Source organism: Lithobates pipiens, unplaced genomic scaffold (genome assembly GCF_037356315.1).
Source record: "Lithobates pipiens isolate NorthernLeopardFrog02 unplaced genomic scaffold, aLitPip1_a1.2 Scaffold_1, whole genome shotgun sequence".
Lineage (NCBI taxonomy): Eukaryota > Metazoa > Chordata > Amphibia > Anura > Ranidae > Lithobates > Lithobates pipiens.
This window is the reverse complement of record NW_027507685.1, coordinates 243,065,218-243,077,278: the sequence shown is the minus strand read 5'-3', so window position 1 is coordinate 243,077,278 and position 12,061 is coordinate 243,065,218. Positions and strand designations below refer to the sequence as shown.

At 44.2% G+C, this 12,061-nt stretch overlaps 1 protein-coding gene across 1 annotated transcript in view; it reads right to left on the bottom strand.

Annotated features, from left to right (window-relative positions):
• Positions 1 to 8,100, bottom strand: part of TSPAN6 (tetraspanin 6) — a 41,156-nt gene extending 33,056 nt beyond the window's left edge. The window contains 2 exon segments of the mRNA XM_077484818.1: positions 7,998 to 8,042; positions 8,044 to 8,100. Of these exon segments, the coding sequence (XP_077340944.1) occupies positions 7,998 to 8,042; positions 8,044 to 8,085 (87 nt within the window). The 5' untranslated portion in view covers positions 8,086 to 8,100.
• Between the last annotated feature and the right edge of the window lie 3,961 nt (positions 8,101 to 12,061).

Sequence of the window (12,061 nt, the reverse complement as noted above, 5' to 3'; positions counted from 1 at the left end):
AGAGTAAAAAATGTACAAGAAGTCAAAACGTTTTGTTTAGGTGAATGTTACAATGTTACACTTTGCAATGTAAAATAAATAAAATAAAATAATCACACACATTACTTACCCATCCGATACAATCCCAGCCAAGGAATGGCAGAAACAAAAAGAATACAGAGAAGAGTTAACTGATTGAACTTCATCTATCAGCCAGGAACAATCGATACGATAAGTCCTGCCAATAATCAATAAATCAGCACAGAGACGTCCCAATCTAACAGAGCAGTGCATGTACAAAGCACAATTCAAATGAATGAAAAATAATGTATGAAATGTAGGGCTAAAACAACTAATCGATTGACAACTAATCGATTATGAAATTAATCGATTACTATTTTCATAATCGATTAATCGGCCAGTAACATAATGGGGTTCAAAAAAATTTAGATTAACCCTACCAGGCACGAACACCCCACTTCCTGCCCGGGCCATTTTTCAGCTCTTTCGCAACTTTTGAATGACAATTGCGCGGTCATGCATCGCTGCACCCAAATGAAATTTTTATAATTTTTTTTCCCCACAAATAGAGCTTTCTTTTGGTGGCATTCGATCACCTCTGCGGTTTTTATTTCTTGCGCTATAAACAAAAGAAGAGGGACAAGTTTGAAAAACAGAATATTTTTTACTTTTTGCTATCGTAAATATCCCAATTTATTTTTTTATTTTTTTTAAACAATTTTTTTCCTCAGTTTAGGCCGATACGTATTCTTCTGCATATTCTTGGTTAAAAATAAAAAAAAATAGAAAAAAAAAAAACGCAATAAGCATGTATTGATTCGTTTGCGCAAAAGTTATAGCATCTACAAAATAGGGGATAGATTTATAGCATTATTTTTTTTTATTATTATTATTTTTTTTTACTAGTGCGATTTTTATGACTGTGACATTGCGGTGGACATATCGGACACTTTTAACACATTTTTGGGACCATTCACATTTACACAGCGATCCGTGCTATGAAAAAACATTGATTACTGTGTAAATGTGACTGGCAGGGAAGCGGTTAACACTAGGGGGTGATCGAGGGGTTAAATGTGCGTCCTTGCAGTGATTCTAACTGTGGGGGGGCAGGGGGAGGTGAACAAATGGTGTCCTTATGTACAAGGGGAATACCATCGGTCTCCTCTCCTCTCACACACAGATCCATGGTCCTGCTCAGTTACTAGGCAATCGTGGGCGCCCGGCGGTTGTCGCAGCCGCCAGGCACCCGCATCGTGTCCCCAGTGACGTGGCGAGCGCGGGCCCCCTAGTGGCCCGGGAAGGAGATCACATCATATGGCAGCGGCCCAGAACAAGAGCTGCCTCGTCCCGCCGTCATACGACAGTGGGCGGGCGGCTAGTGGTTAAAGTACAAAAAGAGCAAATAATCGCTACTGTCAATTTTACTTTCACAGTAAAAAAAAATGAACCCCTAACAGTAGCGATCATTTGCTCTTTTTGTACTATAAAGAGCTAATTTTTTATTTATTTTTTAACCCCATTATGTTACTAAACATCTTGGTTCATATCTGTGTGTTTTTTTGGTGCTTTTTGCAGAAACGCACTACAGTTCATTCAACGTTCACATCTATTTGGAAAGAGTCAAGGACTTTTTTCAAATGCAAAAACTGTGCTTTTTTGGTTCAATATGCTGCAATGGAGAAGCTGCAGGAAAGCGTGTAATGCGTTTTTGCAGTTATTTGTGGGGTTTTGTTTTTGATCTGCCCAACAACAAAATTGGCCAAAAAAAAAAGGCATAAAAAAAAAAAAAAAAAAAAAAATGCAAATTGCAGTAAAATCACATTCACAAAAAAAAAAAAAATAAAATAAAATAAAAAACACGCACAGCAAAAAGCACTGCAGAAACAGATCAAATGCAAACTGCATAAGTGTATACCGAGCCTTATGGTGGCCACACCGATCAATTTTCAGACCAGAATATTCAGACGAAAAATCTTTGTACATTCACTGAAGGAAAGAATGTTGTTTGCAATTTTCTATTGCTTTTAACATTCTGTTTAAAAATGAATGTCATTTCTGAAGGAAAACCACATAAACTGTCTGAAATTTCCTTTGACTGAGAAGTTTTCTATTATTTCCAAATTTTCCTGTCACTGAGGTTGAAAATGAACGTCGATTTGACCGCAATAACGAACGTTCTTAAAATTACATTTTCTTTTGAAGGAAGACATTGTTTTTGTATGGCCAGCATATAATATATTACAGGTCTGTTTGAAAATTTGTAAGACAAATTTTTTATTATTTTTTTTTTAATTTAAAAGAAAAAAAAAAAAAAGATCTTTGGATCATAATATACAGTATTTACCAGATTCACCCTCTAATAGTATATACAGTATATTTCTCCTCCATAGTATATCTCCTCTATAGTATATACAGTATATTTCTCCTCCATAGTATATCTCCTCTATAGTAAATACAGTATATCTCCTAATAGTATCTCTCCTCTAAATAGTATATAGGGTGTACCTCTCCTCTAAATAGTACATACGGTGTACCTCTCCTCTAAATAGTACATACGGTGTACCTCTCCTCTAAATAGTACATACGGTGTACCTCTCCTCTAAATAGTACATACGGTGTACCTCTCCTCTAAATAGTACATACGGTGTACCTCTCCTCTAAATAGTACATACGGTGTACCTCTCCTCTAAATAGTACATACGGTGTACCTCTCCTCTAAATAGTACATACGGTGTACCTCTCCTCTAAATAGTACATACGGTGTACCTCTCCTCTAAATAGTACATACGGTGTACCTCTCCTCTAAATAGTACATACGGTGTATCTCTCCTCTAAATAGTATATACGGTGTATCTCTCCTCTAATAGTATATACGGTGTATCTCTCCTCTAATAGTATATACGGTGTATCTCTCCTCTAATAGTATATACGGTGTACCTCTCCACTAATAGTATATACGGTGTATCTCTCCTCTAATAGTATATACGGTGTATCTCTCCTCTAATAGTATATACGGTGTATCTCTCCTCTAATAGTATATACAGTATACCTCTCCTCTAATAGTAGGGGAGTAAACCCTTCCTGGGGCCTGCATCCAATCCAATGGATGGGTCGGCCTCGGGGGGGGGGGGGGGGAGGTGGGGTCACCGTGGGCTCCCTGGACAGGTAAGTGTCCTTATTTAATAAAAAAAAAAAAAAGTCAGCAGCTAGTGTTTGTAAAAAAAATTGCGGGTGGAACGCCGCTTTAAGGGGGGTAAATCCTTCCTGGGGCTGAAGTGGTTAAATAACGTTTTTTGGGTACATTAACCCCGGTTATTGAAAAGAGGAGATTAAATATCCTAAACCACAATCTCTGGCAAGTGAGCGTTTCATATAACTGGGGCTTTTTTTTCTGAGCTTTTAGCTGCAGAACTGCACTTTGGTGACGCGGTCTCTTTAAGCCAATGACTCAGCATGTGGTCGGTGAAGTCCTAACATCTGATCTACATAACACCAATTAATGTCACAGTCACAGTGACACAAGCCACAACTTCCATCATCAGCTCTATGTGTCTGCATTACTCACAGCGACTAGAATAGAGTCCGCCAACAAAACGGTGAAGAAGAAGTTGCTGTTTACCTAACAGCACAATAAAAAGGACGCACCCAGAGCCTACTGTATGACAACGAGACCGAAGAATGTTTGCATAGAGAAATTTGCAACTGCAATTTTCATGCACAGATGCAGTACAGTGTATGAGGGGGGGGGGGGGGAGTATATACTATACAAGCGAAAAGAGCCTGGGTCGATCGTTCCCACCATGGCAGCTGACCTCACTGATTACCCCGGGGGCACACAGTGCACCTAATCTCTACTTCTGAATCTGGCTGCTTGTTCTCCGAAAAAAAAAGAACACATGTCAACATTGTGCTTGGCACCAGTGCAATACATTGTTTATATAACAACTTGTTCCTCCAGGGGAAAAAAACAAACAAAAAAAAAAAAAACAATTAATAATAAATATAAAATAAAATAACTTCCACCAAGCACAGGGTTTGGCTACAGCTACAGTTGTGCTTATAAGTTTTCATACCCTGGCAGAATTTATGATTTCTTGGCCATTTTTCAGAGAATACGAATGAGAACACAAACACTTTTCTTTCCCTCATGGTTAGTGTTTGGCTGAAGCCATTTATTATCAATCAACTGTGTTTACTTGTTTTAAATCATTTTTAAATCTTCCCGACACCCCGGCCATTGGTTGTCGGGGTCCGCGGGCAGGGGACTTATCGGAATCTGGAAGCCGTCCTTCTTAAAAAGGGCTTCCAGATTCCGATATGGGAATGAGTATGGGGTACTTTTTTTTTTTTTTTTTATTTGTTTGTTTATACTGTTTTTTTTTTTTATTTGTTTGTTTATACTGTTGCTTTAAAAAAAAAAAAAAAAAAAGTTATCACTTTTATTGTTGTCACAAGGAACGTAAACATCCTTGTGACAGCAATGGTCATGTGACAGGTACTCTTTATGGTGAGATCTGGGGTCTATTCGACCCCCATATTCCTCCTCTGCCCTTAAAAGCATTGAAAACACCAAGATCTGTGCTTTCAAATGCATTGAATTTATTTTTTTTATAAGAATGGCGCAGTTGACATCTGGATAAACCGGAAGCGATGTTAGGTCATTAGGCTACCATAGCCAAGGGCCGATCCGAGTTTTTGTTCAGCTCTCCAACATGCAACACTTCCAGCCCAGCAACACACTGGTACGTCGATGGACTTCGGGTGGTTATACTGGGATGAAGCCTGCGCCTGCAGTCATCATCCGTGTACCTGGTGGGACGGGATAGCCCCAGAAAGGCATGGAAGATGGCCGGGGGGACGTCCCCTCCTGCTGCTTGTAAAAGCAATCCAGCGGCTATTTCATCGCTAGGATTGCTTTACAAGAGAGCTGACCACTGGATTTAAAAAAAAAAAAAAATTTAAAATGGAAAAAAAAAAAAAAAAAAAGGTACACGGATGATGACTGCAGGCGCAGGCTTCATCCCAGTATAACCACCCCGAAGTCCAGCGACGTACTGGTGTGTTGCTGGGCTGGAAGTGTTGCATTTCAAAGAAAGACATCGACTAGATCAGTGGTTCTCAACCTCAGTCCTCAAGTACCCCCCAGCGGGTCGTGTTTGCAGGTTTTCCTTCATCTTGCACAGGTGCTTTAAATTAGAGTCCATGGCTTGGTATTTTGGACATTGTTTTATATTTTAGAGCAGGGGTCTCAAACTGGCGGCCCTCCAGCTGTTGCACCAGTTTGAGACCCCCGTTTTAGAGAAATTCCCAAAACATGGCCTGTTAGGTGTCCTGTCCATTGAGGGACTGAGGTTGAGAACCACTGACCTAGATAGAGTTACCGGAGGGCTGTGTGTGTGTGGACCGGCGCTTTTTGGTGGTTGGAAGCCTTTGTGCTATTGGTGAAACACCAGCTGTTACCAGCGGCTCCTTCGGAGGTAGCACTACACAGCCATATAGGTAGGGGATGGTCAGGTGTCCACAAGCTCTGAGCCAGATAGACACCTTGTTGTGGAAGGCTGGGGAGGTTGAAGGAACATCCATGATTGTTCGGGTCTAATGTGCATATAATACATTGAGTAGACAATACTCCCAGCCATATCACCGGAAGGTAAAATACTCGATGGATCTACAATCCTTGCCAAACACACGGCAATCTCTTTGCCATTAACAGTCTGTAGAGGTCACCGTGTGAATTTGTTACCTCCCAATCCAATCATGGTTGGATTTAGGTATCCCTACTACAGCTTTCTCTTAGGCCTTGTACACACGGGTCGGACATTCCGACAACAAAATCTGTCGGATTTTGTCTGACGGATTTTGTCCGAAACTGGTGTTGCATACACACGCGGTCGGACAAAGTGGTCAGAAAATCCAATGGTTCGTAACGTGATGACGTTATTTTGTTACGACGGGACTACGTTCAGGCTAGTAGCCAATAGCTTTGGTCTAGGAATTTGATCTGAGCATGCGTGGCACTTTGTCCGATTGGAATTCTCTACAAACGATCGGACAAAGTCCGATTGGATCATGTTGTCAGAAAGTTTTAGAGCCATCTCTAAAAAACGTTGTCGGCCAGATATTCCGCCAGAAACCAGTCCGATGGAGCCCACACACTGTCGGATTATCCGACAACACGGTCCAATCGGACATTTTCCGTCGGAATGTCCGACCGCGTGTACGGGGGCTTAGGCCTCATGCACACAGGACGTTATAAAAAAAAAACACCAGTAGCTTTTTTTTTTTCCCCAATGGGATAAAAAAATTAATACATTTTTTTTGAGCCTTATCTGTGTTTTTTTTTTTTTTTTTATTTTTTTTTTTTTAACGTTAGATGTCTTTACTGCTAAAAAAACTCCTCTCAGAACCCACTAGTCTTGGAATTTTTTTACAACCAAAAAATGCCCCAAGCAAAAAAAAAAAACAGATGATAACAGCCTACGTGTGCACAGACACATACCACATGCTGGAGAGTTTATCTGACTGTGGAAAAAAAAAAAAAATGTTTGAAGCCAAAAACAGCAGCTATAAAAACGTCCAAAACCGTCCCGCGTGTCTGAGGCCTAAAAGTCAAAAGTTTTAAATATCAGGAATCTATTTGTAAACTTTGTGCTTCTCTGTGTTTGCGGCTCTGAAGATTTCACTAAACAAAAGATTTTCTCCTGAGCTCTCGGACACCCCCGTGGGCGAGGAGGGAGATGGAGGCGAGGAGGAAGATGGAGGCGAGGAGGAGATGGAGGCGAGGAGGAGATGGAGGCCACCTCTGGAATGTGACACTTCCCCTGTCTCTTTTCTCCTTTAGAAAATTGTCTTCTGCACAAGTCCATAGGAAACAAGAGTCCCTTCTTAACGAGAGCCTTCATATTACAGCACTGGGGAAACACCAACCATAAAGGCCGATCCTTCCTTTTTATTATTGCAGAGGGAAAGATAGGAACTTCCTACAGACAGCCCCCCCCATCCCACCACCCCATCTCCCCCCCATCCCCTACCCAACCCCCCATAGAAGAAATGATCCAGAGACAAAAAAATGGGACTTGTCTGCTGGGGCCACATCTCCAACAATACAGGATTCCTCCATATTACAATGCCGACTCCTCTATATTCTATATAATGAGTCATTGTATCTCGGCTCTCCTCTCCAGTAGACAAAGTAACAAAATCTTCCAGATTTTCTCCCCACTAGAACTCTGTATAGAAGTCAATGCAAGTCGCCCGAAGTCGCCCCAAAAATAGTACAGGACCTTTTTCTAAGTCGGAGAGTCTTGAGTCGCTCCTATTTAGAAGGGTTCCGTAGTACAGAACGGAGCGCGACTTGTCAGGAGGGTAAGTCGCCTGACAAGTCGCTCCTGTTGAACTGGCACAAGTCCCCCCCTCCCCCATACATCCTATATAATGCCCCCCCTCCCCCATACATCTCTATATAATGCCCCCCCCTCCCCCATACATCTCTATATAAAGTTACCCCATCACCATCTCTCTCTTATAAAGCCCCCCACCCCAATATATCTTATATAAAGTTCCCCCCTCCCCCATATATCTCTATATAAGTCCCCCCCTCCCCATATACTCTATATAAAGTCCCCCCTCCCCCATATATCTCTATATAAAGTCCCCCTCCCCCATATATCTCTAGATAAAGTTCCCCCCTCCCCATATATCTCTATATAAAGTCCCCCTCCCCCATATCTCTGTATATTAGTCCCCCCCTCCCATATATCTCTATATAAAGTCCCCCTCCCCCCATATCTGTGTATATTAGTCCCCCTCCCCCATATATCTCTATATAAAGTTCCCCCCTCCCCCCATATCTGTGTATATTAGTCCCCCTCCCCCGTATATCTCTATATAAAGTCCCCCCTCCCCCATATATCTCTATATTAGTCCCCCTCCCCCGTATATCTCTATATAAAGTTCCCCCTCCCCCCATATCTGTGTATATTAGGCCCCCTCACCCAGAAGATGAAGGTGTAGATGAGGAGGACGCTCTTCAGACAAGTTTATAACGGGTTTAGTCTGCAGTCTCCGGGACGGGGACGCCATGATCGCACCGATCTTCTGCCAGCCGAGCGCCTGTCCCGCGATCTCCGGGCGGAAGAGCCGAGCGGTCTCCGGAAAGTGCCGAATGGGATCGGAGGTTATTCGGGCGTCCTCACCGCTATACAGCCGTTGATGTCAACTTCAGGGAATTCTGATAATCCCGCGGGACGATGAAACATGGCCGACCTCCGACTTCACCGAGTGCGGAATGTTATTCTGCAGGATCGGGAAGTGGTCAATGGATGGGATGAGGAGGCGGAAATTGCCGAATGGTGGCGGACGCTTCCGAGTCCAACACGCCTTCCGAGTCCGTTCACGGAAATAGCCGAGCGCTCTGCTGGTTTGTGGGAGGCAGAAAGGGGGGCAGGGAGAGATGTGGGGGAGGGGGGAGTTCTGGGCAGAGTGTGAGGCATGAAGTTTGAGTGAAGGGGGGTAAGGTGAGATATGGAGTCTGGGGGGGGGGGGGGGGGGTAAGGTGAGATATGGAGTCTGGGGGAGGGGGGCTAAGGTGAGATATGGAGTCTGGGGGAGGGGGGGTAAGGTGAGATATGGAGTCTGTGGGGGGGAGTAAGGTGAGATATGGAGTCTGGGGGAGGGGGGTAAGGTGAGATATGGAGTCTGGGGGAGGGGGGGTAAGGTGAGATATGGAGTCTGGGGGAGGGGAGGGGGGGGGTAAGGTGAGATATGGAGTCTGGGAGGGGGGGGTAAGGAGAGACATGGAGTCTGGGGGGAGGGGGGGTAAGGAGAGACATGGAGTCTGGGGGAGGGGGGGTAAGGTGAGATATGGAGTTTGGGGGGGGGGGGGTAAGGGAGACATGGAGTCTGGGGGGGGGGGGGGTGAGGATAGACATGGAGTCTGGGGGAGGGGGGGACAAGGTGAGTATGGAGTCTGGGGGGGGGTAAGGCGAGATATGGAGTCGGGGGGGCGCGTAAGGTGAGGCATGGAGTCTGGGGGGCGCGTAAGGCGAGGCATGGAGTCTGGGGGGGCGTTAAGGCGAGGCATGGAGTCTGGGGGGGGGGGGCGTAAGGCGAGGCATGGAGTCTGGGGGGGTGTAAATTGAGACATGGAGTCAGGGGGGGCATAAGGCATGGAGTCTGGGGGGGGTGTAAGGTGAGGCATGGAGTCTGGAGGGGGGTGGGCGTGAGGCATGGAGTCTGGAGGGGTGTAAGGTGAGACATGGAGTCTGGGGGGGGGGTAAGGAGAGGCATGGAGTCTGGGGGGGGGGTAAGGAGAGGCATGGAGTCTGGGGGGGGTAAGGTGAGGCATGGAGTCCGGGGGGGGTGAGGAGAGACATGGAGTCTGGGGGGGGGGGGACAAGGTGTGAGGCATGGAGTCTGGGGGGGGGGTAAGGTGAGGCATGGAGTCTGGGGGGGGGGGTAAGGTGAGGCATGGAGCCTGGGGGGGGTAAGGCGAGGCATGGAGTCTGGGGGGGTGTAAATTGAGACATGGAGTCGGGGGGGGCATAAGGCATGGAGTCTGGGGGGGGGTGTAAGGTGAGGCATGGAGTCTGGGGGGGGGGGTGTAAGGTGAGGCATGGAGTCTGGAGGGGGTGTAAGGTGAGACATGGAGTCTGGGGGGGGTGTAAGGTGAGACATGGAGTTGGGGGGGGGGGGGGGGGCGTAAGGCATGGAGTCCCACTGACACCAATGATGGGGCAACTATTCCTCCCTATTTACTGTATGCTGTGGTGTGCTGCTTTGGTAAAAGTGGGCCATGTCTCATTTATTTATAATTTTTTTTGTATGTTTTGTTGTGTTGGCAGCCCATACATTTGAATTGGCTGCCTTAAGGCCCTTTTCACACTGAGGCGTTGCAAACAGTAAAACACTGGACCACTTTTGAAGAGCTTTTCAGGAGCTTTTGAAGTGTTTTCCTATTAATTTCAACAGAGAGGGGCATTTTTTCACCCCCTGCCAGCGCACTGCCCCAGTGTGAAAAGATTCATTGATTTTAAATGAAAATAGGTTTTCGTGTGCTTTTCAGGCACTTTTTGTAGCGTGAAAGTGCCTCAGTGTGAAAGGGGTCTAACACTTTCCAATTTTAAAACAACACCTTAGATGGGACAAGTCTGAATGTACCCTACAGCCAATGTCTCGGCATAAGAGGCAGCCAAAGTGCATTGGAAAGTGCCAGTCAGCTGTAGCAGTGCCCATATTTAAAGCATAATAGGTTATGAGTCAAGTGCTTGCTCCACATATTGTGAGTTTGACTCATGTGGTGGTTGAGTTCTTGCAGTGGCTAGGGAGCAGAGAAGCCGCAACTTTCCTCCACACAGTTTGCCCTAAGTCTATGTTCACACAGGCAGTAAAAGCATGCAGCTGATCCATGTTTTAACCAACCACCTACCTACAAATGAACATGATGGTCACTCAGGCCCGTTCCCATTGCTGTGGATATGATGCTTCACATGTCGTGTTTACCAGGCAGTGCTGCTTGCCGAACATGCCCATTTAGGTCAATGGAACCATGCCACAACTGTGTGCCAAAAGCTTGGCATTTACTGTAGTTGCAACATGGAATTTCAATGTAAAATCCCCCTTGGAATCAAGGAAAAAAATCAAGCATTAATGCACGTTTCTGCAACATCTAATTGGGGTTCCTCTGACAGCTGAAGTGTAAACAAAGTCCTGGCAATTGGAACTGTCAAAAAAAAAAAAACTACTGGGCAATGCTTATCAACAACATTGCTCAGCACTGAAACAGAAAGATAAAAAGAAACGTTGTTTATTTTTGTATTTTTCTGATCATTCATCTGCAGATCAAAGGGATGAATTTCAATCTGCAGATGAAGTCAGTTTAAAGCAACCTGGCAAGTAAAAACATTTTTGATATATATTTTTTTTTATTATTTAATGTTCCTCTGTTTAATGCCATTATTAACCCTTAATTTACTCTAATCAGCCTTATCTAACTCCTTATTTTCCTCTATTTAATTATTATTTTCCTGCTGACTTTTTTTTTTTTTTTTTTTGTTCACTTCTATTTTATAAACTATTATTAAAGAGGGATTCCACCAAAAAAAAAAAAAAATATTTAAAGCCAGCAGCTATAAATACTACAGCTGCTGACTTTTAATAAATGAACACTCACCTGTCCCGGGTTCCAGCGATACCGAGGCCAATCGATCGCTCAGCCCTCGGCTGCTGCCGCCACCATTCTAGGTGAGGGAATCAGGAAGTGAAGCGAATCGGCTTCACTTCCCGGTTCCCTACTGCGCATGCACGAGTCGCGCAGCGCAATAGGAATTCTCTGCGCTGTCTGAGACCCGTGTGTGTCCCAGCAGACAGAGCGGCAGGGCAGGAAATGGCGTAGACTCCCACGGGAGTCTATGCCCGGAAGTGGGTGTAAATACCTGTCTTTGACAGGTATCTCCACCCCCCTCCCCCCTGAAAGGTGCCAATTGTGACACCAGAGGGGGGGGGGGGGAGGGTTCCGATCAGCGGAGGTTCCACTTTAGGGTGGAACCCCGCTTTAATTAAAACGTTTTTTTCTGTTTGCGTTGTTTGTTAATATTTTTACACCTTTACACGTTTCTCATTGAAAAAAGCACAAAAAAAGTATTTAATTTGTAAATAACTTTTCAATTCTTTGTACCACTGCTGACAGCTGAAAGGTAAACAAAGTCCTGCCAATTGGAACTGTCAAAAAAAATCAAAAAACTGGGCAATGATTATCAACAACATTGCTCAGCCACTGAAACAGAAAGAGATACAAAGAAACATTGTTTATTTTTGTATTTTTCTGTTCATTCATCTGCAGATCAAAGGGATGAATTTCAATCTGCAGATGAAGTCAGTTTAAAGCAACCTGGCAAGTAAAAACATTTTTGATATTTTCTTTTTTTTTTTTTATTTAATGTTCCTCTGTTTAATGCCATTATTGACCCTTAATTTAGTCTAATCAGCCTTATCTAACTCCTTATTCTCCTCTATTTAATTATTATTTTCCTGCTGACTTTTTTTTCACTTCTATTTTATT